The sequence below is a fragment of the Manduca sexta genome, chromosome 12, assembly GCF_014839805.1.
Source record: "Manduca sexta isolate Smith_Timp_Sample1 chromosome 12, JHU_Msex_v1.0, whole genome shotgun sequence".
NCBI classification, from domain to species: domain Eukaryota; kingdom Metazoa; phylum Arthropoda; class Insecta; order Lepidoptera; family Sphingidae; genus Manduca; species Manduca sexta.
In genome coordinates this window covers 3,955,957-3,978,006 of record NC_051126.1, presented here as the reverse complement: position 1 = coordinate 3,978,006, position 22,050 = coordinate 3,955,957, and the positions used below count along the sequence as shown (strand labels likewise).

The following is a 22,050-nucleotide window of genomic DNA, read 5'->3' as shown; positions in this document are numbered from 1 at the left end:
CAAAAGATTCTCGAACTTAAAGCCTTGTAAAGTTTATAAAGAAGTATTTATAACACAATGAGGTCATCATATCACTAGTTTGGTATAATGAATGAGGTAATCTATGTGTATTGAAGAATAGAGGTACCTAACAGGTAATGCCAGTCGGTTGGTGATAGTCCACTAAAACTGTGAACTTAATAAACTTAAAAAACGTTTATTTTAGAAACGTCTGGTATCAAGAAAAACCATTATTTCTTATTTTGAATAATAGGTTGGTAGTCAATATACCTAAGTGAGAACCCTCCTTAGATTAACTGAAACAGTTTAATATAGAGCCGATTTTTTTCACCGAAATCTCCATTACGTCAGTAAACAAGTGATAGATTTTTTATACCAAAGATTTTGTGTTTTATTATTAAATTTAGCTAACTACGTTTAAAAATTTTGACGTGAGTAGATACTCACTTCAAAACAATAGAATTGTTGTAGAATCAACATCGCTAAGTCTTGCATTAGGAATAAATACTTTTTATTTAAGTATTTATGTATGACTTGGCGAAAAGTGGGTGCTCTGGTTACGTATCTGCATACCCTTTCGGGGATAAATACGTGATGTGTTATGTATGAAGATGTAAGACATTATAAAAGAAATATTAATAGGCTGTCAATTGTCCCAGGTTCACAGTTAACCATAAAACCACCGCAGCCGCTATAGAAAATGACGCAAACCGTACGCTCTATTTTCCGACCGTTTGTCTCGTTATTTTGTCATCAATATATTCAATGAAAATGCGTGAGAACGTGCGTTTTATATTTTCTTATTGGAGGACAAACACCTATTAAAGATATGCGTGCAGTAGAGAGATCAACAGTAAACTTTATGGAAAGATTATGATAAGTGATATAGTAAAGAGAACATATTATTAATTATTACACACACTCACGCGGTTTATAACCGAAAGGGTAGAGGCGCAATTGGTACACTCACTTTCCTCCGAGTGTATTCCGTCCTATGATGTGATAGGGAATCGAGCCTATCATCATATCGGACACAAATTTTAGACTTTGGGCTAATATTGAGTAGAAAAAGCCAATATCTTACTTTGGTCGACGAGAGGATGGAACCCGAGACCTCAACATTGAAGTCGTACTGTAATATAACGCCATTGAGGCGGTCGATTTAGTTCATAAGGAAAATTGTACTTTTCGTAAATAAATATTGCTAATCTCAATAGTTAGTAGTCAATCAGTATACCCGAGTTAACTTCTCACAGCTCTACTTTAAACATTTTCGCCATGCCTCGTAAAGATAAATGAAGTAACGTTTTATTTCTGCTAATTCTATGAAACTCGTTTATAGTTAGGTTATAAATAATAATGTTGAAGTCATAAAGTCCGCCATAATCTATCACATGTCCCGTTTCTTCTACGTTGATTAGATTTTCATTACACTTTACACGTGCTGTCAATTATAATTACGAACATGTGGGTTGATCCTTTTAAGCATTACTGGCCCTTTGGTACTTATATGACCAATTCTCGGATTTTATAAAAAGTGGACAAATTTTATAGCATTGCAATTTAATAGAAATATTTATTTTGCAATATTTCTCGTCATATTAAAGAACGAATCTTGTACACTATACGTTTGTAATATTGGAATGTAGCAATGCATATATTGAACGATGGTTTGCAACTCTTTGTGTTGCAAATATGTCGTGAGCTAATCTTGGACATGAATTATTTCTCTTAAAATCTAGGTTAGAGAAATAAATCATTTACGCGTCACTATTTTCAATGGTATATTATTTTAGTAACAAAAAGGCATTACAATTTTTAGAATTTCTAACAGTTATTCTTTTGATGTGAGTCACTGGATCTAAAAGGTTTGGTAATATTAATATTTTTTGTTTTCTCTTCTTATTTTTTATATTTTAATGGTAAAGCCGTGCAGTACACTTCCTTTTCTATTTTAAACGATCAGTCATTATGGTTCCTTTGGTAATGTGGTGAAATGTGGGTGCTCTGGTTGCTCTTCTGTCGACGTCTTTTGGGATGAAGGCATGATGTGTTTGTGGTATTGTGGGTGTCTATGTCAGGTGATCTCTTGACACCAGATGACGTTTGCTAGTTATTTAGAGAGATATGAGCTCGAAAATTGCTGGAATTTTATTGCAAATTACAATGAGCTCATTATGTTATTACTAATCTAATTATTTTCATTTATTTGTTTAATTAGATCAAAATAATAATGAAACGATTTCTAGAAAACAGTTTTCGAATTTCGTTCACGTTGGTTGAGTAACTAAATTAACATTTTCGTTTCAAAGAATACAAAAACACGCATTAAAGTTTAGGATAACTTAATTGCTTTTCTCATTAGCCTGCTCATTACGGTCTTATAGAGTGCGTCGAGAAAGTAGTTTAGTCAATTTCTGTACTTATTCGTAGTTTCGACTTTTTCATTGTTCTGTACGAAAAGTTCAGTGCTAAGTAAATGAAGAGCGTAATCTTAATTCTATTTTGTGGAAAATAATGATTATTCAGACACTACAACTAGTTGGACTTGATATTTTATGTGCGAATGTCTTCATGGTGGGTACCATAGCGTTTTTGCCTTCAAGCGCCAGTGTGGATGTTGTTGTATTGAGTTTTAAAGGAGTATTGTAGCCAGTTTACTTATTAAACATTTTAAGCCATGTTATGCCGCAAGTGAGGAAACCTACATAACTGAGATGTTCTTTATAATAATTTAGAGGGTATGTGAAGTTTGCCAATCCGCACTAGGTCAGCGTGGTTGACTAAGGCCTAAGCCCTCTCAGTAGTAGAGGAGGCCCGTGCCCAGCAGTGGGACAGTATATTATACAGAGTTAAATTAAATAATACTAAATAATATGACACATATTAACGAGTTAGTGCAGCGTAATACAATGCTGCTTCGTTCCTACCTAAGTGTTTTGAGCGGAAACGTTTTTGTTTAGGCATAATGCTTACCATCACGAGCAATTAGCTCGTCTCATTTCTATTGTAAAAAAAAAAACCTATTGAAAATAGCATGACATTTTTTATATAGACAAATAAGCCTGTAAACATTATATTGAATTAATATGTTTACTCTGTCGGAAATTAATTCAACTATCCTGTTGTCGAATATTGCAACTAGTCTTCACTGGATCACCAGACGCGAGTTACGTCTTAGCATGTCCAGTGAAAGTGTAAAGCGAACTACTCAGACACGTGACTTATGGACATGGGTTTGATCGATTAAAACATTGTCATGTCGATATCACTTCTAAGGGAGGGATTATGAATAAAATTTGACTACAAATTTATTTAAGTAATGCAATTTATTAAAAGAAGGCTGGTCTAAGGAATTGGTAATTACGTAGTAAGTTGTGACCATCGCTGACGGTCCCTTACAATCCTGGAGGAAACTTTAGTTCACCATCCCTATCATCACCAAGTTAGGAGGTAACCAGTTACCTCCTAACTTGGTGATAGGGATGATCCTCCTCCTTGATCCCAGGATCAAGGCAATCATTCATTATGATCTAAGTAAATCGTTAATTTTTTTTAATTCATTTTCTCAATGCCTATTATCAAAGAATGTCAATGTTAAAATCATCTTACTGCATACATACAATATTACAATCGTTTGACTATATATTTTAATAGAATAATCAGACAAAAGAATCTCTGTACGTAATTTTTTCTTCTGACGAAGGTTGTGCATAGTTTACATTCATTTCTATTACCGCATTGTTTATGGATGCGTTATTGATTTGTGTTCTGTAGCTATCTATTTAAATAAATAAATGCTTCACAGATTTCCTCGCTGTGCTATTTGCCAAAGGAATTCATTCGTAATACTTACGTTATAGTTATGTAAAAGTCTACTCAACGTGTTTTATTCAGACTTGCAATAATTTATCGGTCATTGCACTGGTTCTGTGACGAAACACATTAAAACCTGTGACCGACATCTATGGGTGAGGTGAAATGGGAGGTACTGCGGAAACCATGTGGTGAAAGCGACCATGGTTAACGCGAGTAAGAATCCTAACTAATTGCATAATAATATAAATATGTATATAGGTATGTAACTCCTTTTATAGACATCTACGTTTAATGTACTTTTAATTTTTTTTATATATGTCGGAGTGAAAACTCTTTACTTGGTTATTTTTTTACATGACCGGTAGTTTCACCGGTCTATATTTATTTTCCAGACAGTTATTCAATTATTGAAACACTTCTTTACTTCAATAACAATTTACTGCATAGTAACACTAGCGAAATACACAATGTGCTCGGTTCGAGCGTCCAAATAAGACTCGTGCAAAAACTTCTACAAGATTCTTGCTCTCGTCGTTCGGCCGGTCCTTATATTGACAGCAGTCGACCTCCCTCCTCTTCTAATACTTCCTCGATGTAATGATAGATGGCGCCACTATCGCTCCGGAAATTCACCAATTCAACGAATAACGAGCTGCTGCGGCGATATATATTTTATAATTTTATATAAGAATTATATTTTTTAACAGACTGTTTCTGTCTGTTAGTTTGAAATTTATTCATTACTAAACGTTAAGAAATATTTTTAATTATAGTTAACGGTACTAATATTTTACATGTTATGCATACCTTTTATAATATTGATACCCTTTAATTTTTTCAAATCCGTGCCTGCACTTTGCACGTGGCTACCTTTGTGATGCAAAGCTCTTAGAAAGTGGCACGCCATAAGCTTGTGTTCCGAGTGTTTGCCGACATAAAACATTGGGACTTGATAAGGAAAAGTTTTGCGGCTATTTATATATGCTTTCATGTAATATAATGACTTAATGAATCCACATTAGAATCATTGCAGTTTATTACAGCCATCAATGGGTCTATATTTAATATGAATTTAAGTTTCATTCTTTGCTATATTATTAGTCAATTAAAATTTCTCTTTAATATAGATTACATACATGAGTAAATGTCTTTTCCATATTTTAAGGTACAACTATAGTAATATTTACAATATACATTATAATACTTAAGTATTTTATATACACTATAGTTACCTAGTTAACTAGGTTCGGTACCTAAGTACCTAGGGTATCTAAATCTATCAAACATAATTAAACGTTGTTTTCGTGCTGAACTCAATAAACATTTAGTAAATTAGTCTAGGATTTAGATACCTTTACATTAAATGTTAATAAAATAGGCTTCCCCGTACACCGTAATATGCTTTCTTTCTATCATTCTTTGCCGTTATAAAGGGCTCTTCATTTCAAAGAACAATAAGCGTCAACAGTGTCAATCCGTTTACTATACAGAGCCGCATACCTTTGCGTATACACGTGTATTGGTAGTTGGCACGTCTGTATACACCCACACAAGCAAAGCACGTACACTACACGCGACCTCAATTTTCGTGTGCAGTGACCCGTCAGCTGTCGCATGCCACCTCATCTCATCTAATAAGACCGCGGTGGACGTAAAAATGTATATTGGGTGCATAAAAGCTAGATAGACTAGGTAGTTAGAAGCTTACATAAATTTTCTTCGTAAAAGGCTTTTTATGATAGGTAGTTTAATTAAACAAACTTATATCTAAGAATTGTATTAGACTAGTAGTAATATGAATTTTTATGCTCTTGGGTCTTTTCATATTTTTATTATTCAGCTTAATTAGCTATCTTCTTTGAAGGTTTAATATACATATATCAAGTTGATATTTCGTACGTTTAACGGTACACCCCATACGTATACATTGTCCTACGTCCCCGTGAGCTTAAATCCATGGAAATACACATTAAAATAAGTCATTTTATTTGTCTAGGATATTCAGGATATAGGAGTGTTAAATGTGAAACTTAAAATTTCCCGCGTTTTTTAAATATTGTCTATGGTTTCAGCCACTGATTTAAAAACAAAAAGAAATTATGCCATTTAATAAAGAATAACATTAAGTGAAATAAAACTATTGTCACATCGCTTTTTATTCATAAAATTGTTTAAATTGAATGGAATACAATTCATAAATCAATAAAAATGAAATAACAACAAATTGATAATAAGTGTTGCATATAATAAAACGTTTTAGAGTGAAAGTCAAAAATACGTCCTCTATGGTCTGTCACTAATGGCGTGTCTTCCTCGACCACACGTTAAATCGTCAAAATGGCTAAGAAAAAAGGCGACGAAAAAGTGAACCAAACCCCTCAAAGTGATAATGAGGAGCAGAATTATGACGAGGAGCCAGATTTTGACGATCCAGAGGGTTTCGTGGACGATATTCCCGACGAAGGTGGGCATTTTGTGCGAAACAAGTTGACCGGCCATATGCGTCACCCACGCATTTTTGTAGTTTTTCATTAACGTTGTAACAATTTTTATATGTTTTACGTGATGTAACGTGCATTATGAAGTGAAAATAACTGTACTATGTGTTTTGTTTAATGTCTAAAGTGTTTGGAAGGTTGCGGAACATAACCTAACTTTGACGTTGCAGAATTGTTGGCCGACCTCTTGGAGCAAAAACCCAAGGAATCTGACGGTTACGAGAACGTGATCGTGGTCGATGGGTGCCCGCAGGTCGGGCCCGAACGCTTGGAGAAGCTCCAGAGCGTGATAAACAAAATCTTTAGTAAATTCGGGAAGATTGTGAACGAGTATTACCCGACCACTGACACTGGAGTCACCACTGGCTACATTTTCTTGGAGTACAGCAATCCTCAGAACGCCGCCGAGGCCGTGAAGGCGACAAACAATTGTAAATTAGATAAGCAACACACATTTTTAGTGAACCTTTTCACTGATTTTAATAAGTAAGTAGCAGGAACTTGTTTCTAAATTATTCATGAAGTTTACGTACTTTAAAACTTCCATATGGTTTAACTGGGATCAGCATCACATTGATGTGATCAGTTAACAAATTCAATATAAGTACTAGTAGTGTATCATAAATATTTTTATTGTAATTTTAATCTTGATTGTAAATCATTGGGCTATCTATGTAAGGAGTGGAAAATTTTATATGTTTACAACTTTGAACAATTTTCTTCAACAGGATAATAATTTCATCCACATTTTTTTCATAAAATTTTCAATTTATACTTCATTATGTTTAAAGTGTTAATTGAAAACACACACTTTGTTAACACAAAGTCAATAACCTGATGTTGCCAAAAAATCATTTTTTAAATAATAAATAACAGTTCTACAGCTTTATTATTCTATACATATGTTGGTTGAAAGTCATTAGTACAACTTTGGTGTCCAACAGTAAACAGATGTAGGAATGAATGAGTATTTCATTCAAATTTTCTGTATTGGACAATGCTTATGTGTTTTGTAACCAATTATAATTATATACACATAATAATAAGCTTATAAATTGTATAAAATGCATTATTGCACATAAATATATGAAAAATATAATAAAAAAAAGTATACATTATTAAAATCCTTTTTACAGATATGCTGACATCCCTAAAGAATGGGAACCACCAGCACCCCAGCCATTCAAGGTCCAATCAGACCTCCAATGGTACCTTATGGACCCCGATGCATATGACCAATTCCTGGTTGGCATTGGAACCGGTGTATCGTTGCAAGTGTGGCAGAATGCATTACCAGAACCTGTCATGTTACAGGAGAGACCTGTAAGTATTTGACATGTTTTATAATCGATTAATTCAATTTTGTGAATTATTTACGCATTTTTTCCCTTGATTGAGAAATTTTATTTAGTATATTTGGGTTACAGCTATCAAAAACAAACAAATTAAGGACGAAATTAATACAATAGATAAGCCATATTTTATAGACTTTTAAAACATTCAGAGTTGACAGCTATTTAACAGTGGAATTTGTATATTTTTGGTGGTTCATATGTAATGTTACATGTATGTGTATCAACAAAGAAAATAACAATTCAAATATTTGAAATTGATTAATATTATTAGAATCTTAACCTTGTTTATCTTAGGTCACAGCAATTAAGACATGAACAATAAGATTTTCTCTTAAGTTCACATAAAACAAATCCATATCAAATAATGACTTGTAACCATTGTGTATCAATAGCACTATTGTGATTAGTTTATACTTAACAAGAGTAAGGTTGTAAGTATCTTACCATTTATCTTATTTGAACATTGAATCCACATAACACGTTAGTTTTTTATGTCTGGCTGCTGGCTTCGTCTACTCTCTATAATATAGTTACAGTAGATTTATTTTGTAGAACTGGACTGAAACATATGCAGTGTGGTCTCCCTTGGGCACGTACCTCGCCACGTTCCACTGGCGAGGTGTCGCGCTGTGGGCGGGTCCGAAGTTCTCGCAGTTCCAGAAGTTTTTCCATCCGGAAGCGAGATTCATTTCATTCTCACCGTGTGAGAATTATATTGTAACCTTTTCACCCAGTGGTGATAGAGGCGATGACAAGAAACTCATTATTTGGGACATTAGGTGAGTTTTCAATATATAATGCAATTCATCATTTATTAAATGTGAAAAACTAGGTGATTTAATGTAAAATTGCACAATATTATGAAAAATACTTTATGGCAAAATAAGTTGTAATCATATTATGTGAGATATTTTGGATGTAATAAGATGTATAATTTGTTTTAACAAATTTAGATATGAATATTTCTTTAACTCAGTAAATTTTAGCAGTTCATTGAATATTCAGTTGTTACATTTGGCCGATGCTCTCAAATTGTGGAATTTGGGTTTTACCTTTTTGTTAAGTGTTCTTGAACTTAAACTACAAGTGATTCTCTTTAAACAACAATATATTAATCTATCATCTTGTTCAATTATTGTGTAATTTTAAGATGTGGTTTACTATAAATAACAGCAGGTTATCCCCCACTAAATTGTTGTAAACCATGACTGTACCGTACCATTAGAAATAAATTCAAACCCATGCTGTTAAACATTTATTTTTATTTTTTTATTTAATGAAGGCATAACACTGAACACAGTAATTATTAACAATACTTAAGCACTAAATTACATTAAGACTAGATTGTCTTTCTTAAACCTATGCCCAAATTGAAATTAAACTACGGAAATTTAAAAGTTATTGCACATTTTATGCAGGACTTCATCATTGCGTACACCATAATATTCTAGTAATATTGTGTGCTTCCTCTTGTTGCCATTATATTTGCATAATCCCAGAATAACAATAAACCTTTAAACAGGACGGGACAAGAGAAACGTAGCTTCCCTCCACCTGATGAGTATGTGACGTGGCCGATATTCCGCTGGAGTAAGGATGACAGATTCTTCGCGAGACTGGGAGCCGATGTGCTCTCGGTCTACGAGACTCCGGGCTTTGGTCTCCTCGACAAGAAGTCCATTAAGATACCTGGAATTAGGTAAGGATTTTGTGATGATTTTCTTTGACAGTAGCCAGTACTCGGTACACTGTATTATGGTAATGAAACAATTGAATACTGCGCTAGTAAACATAAATAGTTCGTGATTGATAAATGTAGGATTTGCATTTAGATATTTAAGATTCAGGTTGTGTCTTACATGCTATGAACCGGTGTGTCAACTTTCACTTTGTGTGCTAAGAGTCTAGAAATTACTTTAAATGTTTCTTTTAACTGGATCTGGATCCCTACTTTTCATTTAAGCCTAGTATTCCTTTACATAATATTTATCTTGTTTTGATAGATGACTTTTTACTCAACTGCATTAATAGTTATTGTCATGTTTATAAAGTGCGTATTTTGGAAAAAGCAATGCTCTCTTGCATAGCAAAAACGTTATTCTAAGTATCTTGTAATAAAAACATTCTCTAGTTGTAAGTATTTATATATACTATTTGGTTGAACAGGGATTTCAGTTGGTCACCTACCGACAACATCCTCGCATACTGGGTAGCGGAAGACAAAGACGTGCCTGCAAGAGTCACGCTACTCGAACTGCCCAACCGCACAGAAGTACGGTCAAAAAACTTGTTCTCTGTAGCGGATTGTAAGATCCATTGGCAGAAGAGTGGTGATTACTTGTGTGTTAAAGTCGACCGTTATTCCAAAGTAAAGAAGGATAAGAATGAAATCAAATACTCTGGAATGTATTATAACTTTGAAATATTCCACATGAGAGAGAAGGAGATTCCCGTCGACTCTGTTGAGATCAAGGAGCCTATTCAGGTTTGTTGCAATAGTTATTATCCTTTTAAGTTCCTTACAATTTTTACATGCAAATCAAAATTTTGGTTTTAGATTGTTGGCTATAAAGAAAACAAATATTAATAATTTTGTATTTCTAATTTTCTATATTGCTATTTCATGTCATTAAATTGTTTCAAAAAGGAAATCATTTCTTATATACCACTGAAAAATGTTTGCAATTAAAACATAATAAAATTAATGAATTAGAGTATTAAGTGTTTCTAGTGAAGTTTAATGGTTAGTAATATTTTTAGGCATTCGCCTGGGAGCCGGTAGGCTCGAAATTCTCTATCATCCACGGCGACCCGGCAAACATCTGCATCAGCTTCTACCAAGTGAACACGGGTCAGGCGCCGACCCTGCTCAGAAAGTTCGAGCGCAAGCCATTTAACCACCTGTTCTGGTCTCCGATGGGACAGTTCATAATCCTGGCCAACCTCGGACTCACAGGTGGCGCGCTGGAGTTCTTGGACACTAATGACTTCACTATTATGAATGTCGCTGCGCATTATCAGGTTTGGGATTTTCCTAATTAGTTATGATTGTTTAAAAAGTTGTATAACAGTTATACATGCCACAGAATCGCATTTTTATAGACTAATAGTTAGAAACGTGTTTTTTATAATTCGCCAGTATGAACATGCATTTAAATATGCTAAGCTTTGTTATTACGATTAAAGATTTGTTGTAAGGTTGGTCATAAATGTGTATATCCTTTTATGAGTTATTTTTATTATTTACATCATAAATATATTAAGTTAAAAAAAAGCTTATGTAATATATATTTTTGTAGATGTCTGGTATTGAGTGGGACCCCACTGGTCGCTATGTGGTCACCGGCGTGTCCTCGCTTAAGTGTAAGATGGACTGTGGGTATTACATCTGGTCCTTCCAGGGCAAGGTCCTCAGAAGGTTGGTTTAATATTCTTTAGATGGTCCTCAAGAACAAAATCTCATCTGCAAAATACTCTAATTGCAGTAGGGAGGGTTTAAAGTAAAGTGAAAATATAAATATCAATTATGAGTAATTGATATTTATATTTAATAAAATACAAATTAAATTAATTTTTGGTAACAGCCAATAGTTTTGACATAAGTAATTGATATTCATATTTTCAATTAACTTAAAATCTTCATACTGCTATTAGAACATTTTGCAGATGAGATTTTGTTCTTGGGGATAGTCAATTTATTTATAATCTTGATTGAGGAAAATACCTTGTTTACGTATGATATTGTGGAGTTGTTCTGTGTTGTGTGAAGTTTATGAATCATAAAACTTTTTATAGTGTGTAAAAAAGTACCAAAGAGTCATCATAGCAGGAAAACTACAAAATAATTACTGCCTCGGTGGCTTAGTTGTATTGCTGTAAGACTGCAATGCTGAGGTATCAGGTTGGATTCCCAGGTGGGGCAAAGTAGATATAGGGTTTTCCACTGAGTATTAGCCCGGATTCTAGATTGTTTGCGTGATATGACGTAGGCTCGTCTCCTATTACAACACGAGGTGGAATACCCTCGGCGGAAAAATAGGTGCATAAGTTTCGTCTCTGCCTACTCCTTATAAAAGGTGTCGTGTGTGTGTGTAAAATAATCTCATTTTTTTTTATAATCTTTTTTATCACTGGAGTAAAACTACCCTACATCTTTATGTCCAAAAGAAAAGACAGTGACATAACTACGACACCCACTTGGTAGACCAGTTGTTCCTAACCTTTTCAATATTGTTACCTCTGTGATCAATGTGGAAAACTAATTTGATCCTGCCTTCAAAATGTTATCAAAACAAACAATACAAGTAAATACGAACATCTTGATTTATCATAAATTGCACAACAGGGTTACGATTTTTGTTTGATTGGTAGCGATAACGCGTTTTTTCCGCGCGTAAAACAAAAAAAAAGAAAAAGTTTACAATTTTAATGTCAGCTCTTTTACTTTTGTTTTACAATCCTGTAATCAGGTTCTTTGCTATCCCTGTGAAATAGCTGATTTACCCCTCCGGGGGTAATTACCCTCAGGTTAGGAAGAGATACATCTCTATTACTATGGACTAGGGAGTACCTCCATTAACAAGAGGGACACAAGATCCATTCCTGAAAATTTTTGTCTGACATATTGAATTGAAAAGAAATAAGGGTCTTGAATACTAGTGTTTATTTCCAGAGTAATGAAGGAGGGCTTCGCTCAGTTCCACTGGCGGCCGCGTCCACCGACGCTACTCTCCGAGAAACAACAGAAGGAGATCAAGAAGAACCTCAAGAAGTACTACTCGCAGTTCGAGTCCAAGGACCGCATGCGCAGTAGCAAGGCCAGCAAGGTACGTGCTATATACGAGAATATTTGGATTAGAGCATTTCTTAATTTTAAACTTAAGTACAAAGGTTGAAAACTGATGTAAACATTTTGATTATAAAAATACATTCAGTAGTTGAATGTTTAAATTTAGACAGGTCCAAATAAATTGAATTATTATGTTTATTCTTTGGTTGCTACCCTGTAACTTTTGAATACTTCAAAAAATGTATTCTATTTTTAAATATTGTGTCGACAATAACTATTGTAAATCATATGATTGACGTAATATTTTATGGCTTACTAATAAGTGTTTGTGATGGCGGAAACTATAAACATGTTTGCTTCAGGAATTGGTTGCCAAACGTACTGAGCAGATGAAGAAGCACATCGAGTACCGCGAGGCGAAGGTCCAGGAGTGGGAGGAGCAGAAGCCGCGCCGGCTAGAGCTCAGGAACTGTACGTATCGTTGCATGTTAGCCTACAACCTGCACTATCCTGCTACCCTAATAATATTATACACAACTGAAAATTTCCGATGATGTTTGGACATGGAATATTTTTTGAAGTAAACATGAAAACTTACACGGATTTGAATTAAATTAGTTACTAGTTGGAATAAATCCTGAATTAGCGCATGGGCCACTTTTTTATTTTGAGGTGAGAAGTGGCACTTTTTATTCCAGGAAGGACCTTTCACGTGTTCGTAACTACCAACAAAAGCTAGTCGAATGTATTTTTAATTTACTGTCCATAATACTATATCCAACGTCCAAGTTAAAATGTAACAAGCTTGCTCACTGTGTTAATATAAATTATACTATAGTTAAACGGTTACACCTTGGTCGTAAAACATTTATCGTCGTGTTAGAAATATTGAGCATAATCTTGTTAAGTATTGCAACAAAGTTGCATTGACCTGAAAATATTTGTTTGTTACACTGTTTAGAGTGAGATTTTTATAGATTTTCAAAGGCATATTTGTAATCAATTTAGATTACGCAGTTTGAAGTTTTCATGCTCACAATATCTGGAATACACATAATGGTGAGAGAGTAAATTTGCCAGTATGTAGGTTTATGACAACTAAAATTCTCTTGTGCCAGCAAGTAGCAAGTGGCATTCGTATTGATCATATAATTTAAATTATTATTTAATTTATGTCTGGAATACGCGTTTTACACAAGAGCGTCGCCAGGTGATGGCTTTTGGGCAAGTTGTTATGGAGCAAGAGAAAAGTATGAAATGTAGTTAAAGTCGAATTAAAGCACATGATCCTCCCTCACTGTCCCTCTCCCGTTTTGACAATAACATAGAGCAGAGCGTAATTGAGCGTACGGAATATTAGAATGGAATTGGTGAATTCATTCGAGTTTTGACGTACGGGAGGATCAAGCAAGTCAAGTCAACTTAGAACTTTGGTTGCTTTACATTTGGCAACTTTTTAGAATCTCTAGGGGGTGTCAGCTGTCCCTCCCTGCCCACCCTGGCGACACCCTTGATTTTACATATCATTTATCAATAAATTATTGTATTCCAACTGAGTTTCTGTATTGTAATGAAATAGTTATTAAATGAGACACTATTGGATACTTGATTACATCTCCAGGGGAATAGCGCTGTAGACCGAAATACAGGTTCCTCCTAGTTCGGCTACATATACTCCCATATTTTATCAAAATTGTATTATTTATACCGCTCTTTTCAGACTGTTTAGAGTTTAAGTAATAATACTGTACTTTTAAAATAAATAAATTATTATTAATTATTCCAAAACTAAATGTAACATATTTTCCAGACGTGGACACGGATGGTCTGGACAACGACCCGACGAGCACAGTGGAAGAAGTTGTTGAATTTTTCGTGAAAGAGGAACAATCGACCATCGAGTAGTCGCCATTCCGTACAACCGTTTGAGGTCGGACGCCCTCCGACCTCCGTGAGCCCGGCGTTGTCCGGGAAGTTCCCTGATATTTTAATAAACCAGACACAATAAAAAGCTTTTTTATATATACCTCCCGTAAAATAAGTAGTCGCAAAAATTTCATTATGTTCAGTGTAATTTGGTTTATAAATTATACAATAGGTGTTTATAGAAATCATATTAAATTGATATGTTACAACAGAATAACGGTTTTTTTAATACCTCATGTAGTTTAGTTGTTTCAGTTTAAGATTTTAATTGCTTGGAATTAGACAAGTGACATGTAAAATATTTTTTATGGATTTGTAATTAGAATTATTTTTTGATTTTCATATGTTTTGTTTTATTCGTTAGGGCATCGGCATAATATTTAGGCTTTTTTGGGAGTCTATTCATAGATATTTCATTCAAGACGCGTTCCATTACTTTTCATAGTGGTCACTGCTAACCATAAATATATACAAACAAAAATAAGAAAAGGTAAATAATGGGTTTGTAATATTTTCGTCCTAACCGAATTTCAGCTACGCCGGCTGATTCACTCTCATAGTTCGGTGAGACGGCAATCTGACATGTCCGGAGAGAGATTAGCCGCAGGACCAACGGCTTTGCATGCTTTCTGAGGCACGGGGATTATACATCGACTATTTCCTGACTCCGAGCTGCGACCGAGTAATTTTTTAAGATGAAATAACTCTGTCAATTATTTTGGCCCGACAAGGGATTCGAACCCAGAACCTAAGTGCGGTAGTTGTACTCGTACCGTGTACAATTACAATTACCAAGGCAGTCAGTCGTTTATAATCTTATCGCTACCTTCAGACGTTCCCCCTGCAAAACTGCGTACTTACGTGCATGAAAAATATAAGTAGTCCGCGGATATGTATATCCGCGGCGAGATAGGCAGTACTTTGATTTAACGTTGTGGTTGAATTAATACTGTTTACGGACTGCCGTGACTTACTCAGCTTAGCATATACATAGGTATTAGTTACTACAAACAACGATACTTTAAACAAGTCTCATGTACCAAATCGACCATCGAAGAAAAACACTGGCGGATGACACAAAAAGTTCTTCTCAGTCAGGTACTATTAAAATAAAATAAAATGCTTTATTCACCACGTAGGCGAACATAGTCGCATTTATGATAAGTATTAGGGTGGTATGATGGCAAAATGCCACGAGCCACTTGGCGTCAGGGGCCCCTTTTTTTTTTTTTTTTTTTTTTTTTGTTTTCGCGGAGAAAGTGTCTTATGACTACCGCTCAGCCTTCGTGGGGGGCGACTGAGCGGTTATGTTGGGGTCACCGTGCCTTACGACCCGGCATTGCGCCGCCTGGATTTGATGTCGACCTTCAGGCGACCGCCGGGCCGAGTCCCTAACCTATGTACAACGCACGGCATACCAACTAAAACTCCGCGGTGGCCCTCTTCGGCGCATTAGGGACGACTGCGAGCTTCCTCTGACGGAAATGTCTAAGTCTGCTTCCACAGCCGCCCCTGCGCGGTGCCGCCTAGTGCGGCCCGTCTCCCTGTGGGGGGGAGGGGCTCAGGAGCCCCCACGCACCGAAGGACGCCCTCGGCGTCTACGGCAGCATGAGGCCAACTGCACACTGCCGTCCATCCCGGGGTCAACCGAAAGATGTGCAAAATGCACAAAAATGCACTAGGGCGGACAGCCCCCTGCTGCCCGCCGACGACCCCCATCGTGGCCCCTATTAGTCGCCTTTTACGACAGGCAGGGGATACCGTGGTGAAATTCTCCAAACGCCCCCAATCCACAGGGCGGGGCGTCAGGGGCCCCTGACCCAAGAGGAAGGGGACCGACTAAGGGCCCTGGTGGATATGCCATTTTACAGAGAACTCTCATAATTTTTCCCTAACGCGTTAAGAGAAGTATAACTTCAATAATTAATTAATTTTCCACGGACTTCCACGGGTGAAGTTACGCCACTGGTCCCGGGATGGTGATGAAAAATCGAAAATGAAAAATCGTTTATTGGAAATCAATAGACTTACAAAGAATTAATGCTACTTAAAATGAACAAACACTATGAGATCCTTAAAACTAGAATTACCAGAGGTACCCAAACTAGGCATAGCCTGTATCTTGGGCTACCCAAAACAGAGTTTGCTTTAGCTGAGTATTAGGGTGAAAGGAAGAAAATACATGTAGGTAACAGAATGCCAAAACAATATAAGAACTTATTGTGGATACAAATCAAAAAGTAATATTAATAAAAATTAAAAAAAAAATAATAATAATAAAATAATAATTAAAACAAATTATAAACTGAGACTAAATTTAAATTCAGTTCTTAAATAATACCTATTTTTATGACTGTGGAGCTCAAAATATTTTCTGTGCATTCGTAATCTAGATTTTTAAGTAAGTTCAGGATTTTAATAGAACACTCTTTGGTTGAGCAGTGCTTTAAAGGGCACAATCTAGATACCTTATTATAAACACATGGATAAGCATAATATTGAAACCTTTTTGCGAAACTAGAGTTAACTAAAGGCAGTTTTAGAATAAAAATCCTCTTTTTTAATAATGAATTGTATTCTGTAGACTTTAATGTTAATTTGTGTGTCGAGACACAGGCTTTGTGGATGTATAACTGACGAACTCTTAGAACACCTACTTCTTTATACAAAGCATTTGTTGAGAATCTAAAGGGTTTATACAACATTGTTTTTAAAACGGCACGCTGGGCTCTCTCAAGAGGCAACATGATGGTTTTAGCTGCACCACCCCAAACACCAATGCAATAACTAAGCAGAGATTGGCAGATTGCAAAATAAACCAATTTAATAATTTGAATATTGGCGGAGTTGCGTAGAAGTTTCATAATCCCAATGACCTTACGGATTCTACCGGTTAGTGTACCTATATGTGACGCAAAGTTTAAATGTTCATCGATAATTAAACCTAAGTACTTAATTTCATTGGTCCGTAGAATTTGTTTGCAGCAGCAACTCGAGAAAAGATCAGGCGCACAGCTAGTGTGGATCCTGAGATCTGGCATAGGAGGTGGCTGGGATTTGGCAGTTTTGTGGAAGCATATATATTTGGTTTTATTTGTGTTAAGGGTCAGAAGGTTCTTCTGAAGCCAAATATTTATTTTATAAAGTCCCTTCTCTGCAACTTGTTTAGCTTTCTCCCAGTTGTGACCATAGAACAAAATTGCGGTATCATCTGCATAGCAAACTAATTCAGCCGAATCTAACTTAAGGTAATGGATGTCATTCATATATGTAATGAATAGTAGAGGACCTAAAATACTGCCTTGGGGCACGCCGTAATTTATAGAGATCGCAAGACTCTTCATTCCATCGATGTGAATTAGTTGTTGACGGTTTGATAGATAACTGCTGAACCAATCCAAAGCAGTACCGCGGATTCCTAACCCTTCCAATTTACGCAGCAGAATAGGAACTGAAACTGTGTCAAACGCTTTAGCCAGATCGAGAAAAACTCCATAACATTTTAAGCCCTGATCCAAGCGTGACGCAATACTATTCACAAGTTTGTGCGCAGCATCTTCAGTAGATTTAAACTTTCGAAAACCAAACTGACTATCCGAGAACAGTTTATTGCTCTCCATGAAATTTCTAAGACGTTTGTCAATTAATTTTTCGAGTACTTTGGAAAAAGCACTTAACAGAGATATGGGTCTGTAATTGCTTGGGATATCTCTTGGACCATCCTTATAGACTGGTGTAACAGTAGCGACTTTCCAGACTTTCGGGAAATTTCCTGAACTGAAACTAAGGTTATGATTTTGATTTTTTTATGAAATTGTTAGTAAAGCCATCCAACCCTGGAGCACTATCATTTTTTAGGCAGGTTATCAAGTTTTTGACCTCCGAAGTGTCAGTGGGAGAGAGAAAGAAAGAAGTAGATGGACCATTTGTGGTGCATGTGTTGGAAGCCAGATTATGTTCAGTTTCTTTCGTTTCAATTAGGATTTTATTAGCCAAATTAGTACCAACAGAAGCAAAATATTCGTTACATTTTTGGAGTGAAACTGCAGGATTATCAAAATGCGTTAATAATTCAGACGGAGAGCAATTTTTATTTTTGAAATGACAAATTTTCCTTATAGTATTCCAAAGAGCCTTAGAATTTTTATGGTTTTTTTCCAACTGATTACTCTCATATTCAGTCTTTAATGTCCTTAATAAATTGTTGCAGAAGTTTCTGTACCTAGAATATGATGTGGATAGTATTCTATTGTCCGGTTGGATTCTGGCTAGTAAGTGCAGATGATCTCTGTGCCGGATGCAACGAAGCAAACCAGGGGTAATCCATGGTTCAATTACTGCTTTAGAACGGCTAATTTTTACTACCAGAGTAAATTTTTCGACTATTGAGGACAGTATGTCTAAGAACTTCTGTGTAGCCACATCAACATCATTTTCGGTCAAAACGGAAAACCAATCAAATGCTTTTAATTCCTCGACGACATTTTCAAAATTAATGACCGTTCTTGTTCTTTGTGGCTTGGTCTTATACCTTTTTGTTACTATGCCCAAAAATGACATTTTATGATCGGTTATGTCCGTGTCACACACAGAGCCAATTGCTTGAAAGTTAGATCTTAACAAAATATGATCTAGACAGGACTCAAGTCTTGTTGGAAGGGTAATAGCTGGAACGAAGCCATGACCAGCAGTCATACAAAGATATTCAGAAGGGTCAAGCTTTTTAGCGTCATTAGATAGAATGTCGATGTTAATGTCACCAGCTATAATAAAGTTGGGTTTACCTTTAAGGTCTTCCAGAATAGTGTCAAGAGAATGAATGAAATTATAAGTGTTTTTGAATGACGGAGAGCGGTATATACCTAAAATTGTTGCGTGTTTTGGTATATCAATGAGTAAACAACACGCTTCGTCTAGGTAAGGTTCAGAAACACAAGCATTCCATTTATCGTTAATATATGCAACGACCCCTCCATTTTGGTTCCAGTTGCGCTGTGAATAAGATGAGGAGTAACCTGGAATATTGCCTATAACTGTATTATTGTCTAGCCAACACTCAGTAAGTATAATAACATCAAATTTGGTGTCAAGGCGGCGCAGGGCAACCAAAATGATCGAAAGGTTATTTGTTTCATTCACTCGCCCGCTACGCTACGCGACCATGTTTGCGCGTCATTTAATATTAATAAGGTATGCTTTTAGAAGACAAAGCGATATGCTGCCCCAAACATACTAAAATTCTAAAGTACCATAAGATTAGTAACAAACAAACATTTCAACATGAATACGTACAGTCAGACACAAAAATAGTCGAATATATTCTGAAATTTATGTTACCTCTTATTTGAAAGATTTGTTCTTTTTTTGTAATCGATAATGTACTTAAATCTTACCTTGGAACGAATATTCAGGTGTTTAAATCCGAATACCGAATATCTAAGTACTAATCGGCCCCGCATATCGAACGTTATATTGTAGCCAGAGAAATGATAAAATAAAGAGATAGATAATTTTTTACATAATATAAAAATAATATCAGTATTATATACTGTCCCACTGCTGGGCACTTGCATTTGCCTTTGGTCTCACGACCTGGTTTAGTGCGGATTGTCAGACTTCACATTCCTTCATACTTCTTATACACAAATTCTCAGGTATGCAAGTTTCCTCCCGATGTTTTCCTTCAGCATTATAGCAAGCGCTAATTCACAAAGAATAAACACAACATCACTTTAGAAAAGATAGAGGTTTTGAACTTGCGGACATTCGTTTCGGCAGTCCGTTCCACTTCCAAATAGGCTATCGCCGTTTATTCATTTTTTAATAATATATTATCTTTGTAATCATTAAAATACTCAAATATAATCAATTGCCGTATTACTTATATAAAAAAAAAAAAAATGCAAAAAATCATTAATACTAAATTACGTAACGTATTTCAAATTTAGAAGTGGCAAATTACGTGTTGACAGTTTCTGCATTTTAAGGCACTAGTTTACTCATTTGGTTTGAACAACAAGTTCGAAGTTTCTCGTCACTTTCTTCTGCCACCGTCCGGCTAAATACTTTTGTCGAATATTCGGTTTTTCGGTCAAAAGAGGGCAGCATATCCGATATTAGGACTATGAACGAATATTGCAAGTCTAGTTAAAATCCGTAGTTTTCAATAACGAAAAAATTTTTTGGTAAAGACACAAAAGTATACACACAAGATGTGAAATTCTATAAAAACACACAGACATCAAATCAATACTTCTTCTCCGAAGTGATAGGGGTGCACCAGCCATACTCTTTGCCACCCATCACAGAATCAGCCCGGACTCTACAATGTGTGCTCAATATGATTATAGGTTCGCTGCCTATCACATCATGGGATTGCACACATGCCGAAAATATGGTTCCCCGAAGTTTTAAATTTATTTAATTTTTGTGACTGACTCTACAATTGTACATTTGATTGACTGTACATTGTGCCCATGAAAACCTAAACATACAAATTTACCAATTAGCAAATTACGCGTGCGGCCTTTTGACAATCGTGGTCAAAACTATGTTAGGAGTAAATAAATGTATTGTTAATGAATACCGCAATGTTTCGAGCTATTGTTCTGCTCGCTTGTTTAAATCAGTGTTCGTTCAAAAGGTCAGTGATTGCCTATTATTTTAATACTTGTTTAAAATTTATTCACTGAAGTTGTTGAGGTTTTAAAGATTTTAAAGATTCCTTTCTTAGATTTCTAAGTCTGAATTTTCTGCCGAACATTACACTCGTTATTTGAATGTTTTTTTTTTTCAGTTCTTTGTAAGTAGATGACGCTGTTGACGACCATGTGGCGCTATGAATAGTATTTTAAGGACTTTCGTAATGAGAAAGGCTTTCACGCTTGCAAAGCCGCAACCAATACACGTACATAATCTTACTAATTGTTTGGATATTTGTATGTTTGTTATTAGCTCATTAGCTCTTTTGACTTTATGAATATTAGTAAAATTGCTTCAAAATATTTTTATTATAAATAGATGAGTGATATCATGTACGCATAGAATATAAAAAAATTGATATTGAATTCGTGAATAAAAAGAAATATATTTGGATTTGTTAAATTAATAAAATAAATCTCACTAAAATAATAATATATGATTGTTAAGAAGTAAACGTAGAAACAACTGAACAGATTTGGATGAAATTTGACACACGGGTAGATCATGTCCTTAATTGATACAAAAGGTTTTTATCCCGGTAATTTGCTCCCATTTAATAATGCAATTTTTTTATTTGATTATTTTAATAAATGACACTGGCGTCATACCCGTGGCGAAGCGTTCATGCAACCCGATTCCTACCGGCTTCCCTTTTAGGTTTATTTACATTTGTCTTAGTTTTTTTCTGTCAAATTGGCCGCGATATGTTAACTAAAGCATGTTCTTGCCTCGGGTTACCTATTGAAAAATTACACCTTTTGCCAATGCGTCTTACAGTGTTTTAGAAATATTTGTAGCGGGTGAAGCCGCGAGCAAAACTCGTCAATAAGTAATAGTAAAGAAAGTTTGAAAGACTTCAGGTGCGAGTCAGGATACTCCTAGGGATATATAGACTTTACTTCCAGCTTATAAACATAGCCACTTCGTAATAATAGAATTAAAGACATCAATATATAATTTT

The 22,050-nt window shown here is 35.4% G+C and overlaps 1 protein-coding gene across 1 annotated transcript; it reads left to right on the top strand.

The window, feature by feature from the left end:
• The first annotated feature begins 6,093 nt into the window (after nt 1-6,093).
• Nucleotides 6,094-14,601, top strand: LOC115442783 (eukaryotic translation initiation factor 3 subunit B). The gene is made up of 11 exons (XM_030167936.2): nt 6,094-6,283; nt 6,488-6,803; nt 7,454-7,640; nt 8,225-8,451; nt 9,195-9,371; nt 9,839-10,157; nt 10,433-10,693; nt 10,972-11,090; nt 12,345-12,498; nt 12,824-12,932; nt 14,272-14,601. The coding sequence occupies exons 1-11, from the start codon at nt 6,157-6,159 to the stop codon at nt 14,364-14,366; spliced, it is 2,091 nt and encodes a 696-aa protein (XP_030023796.1). The 5' UTR covers nt 6,094-6,156; the 3' UTR covers nt 14,367-14,601.
• Nucleotides 14,602-22,050: the final 7,449 nt, after the last annotated feature.

Coding starts and splice junctions, on each gene's coding strand:
- LOC115442783 (XM_030167936.2), top strand. CDS start 6,157: ATGGCTAAGAAAAAAGGCGACGAAAAAGTGAACCAAACCCCTCAAAGT. Junction 7,641..8,224: donor TCATGTTACAGGAGAGACCT/GTAAGTATTTGA, acceptor TTTATTTTGTAG/AACTGGACTGAAACATATGC. Junction 11,091..12,344: donor CAGGGCAAGGTCCTCAGAAG/GTTGGTTTAATA, acceptor GTTTATTTCCAG/AGTAATGAAGGAGGGCTTCG.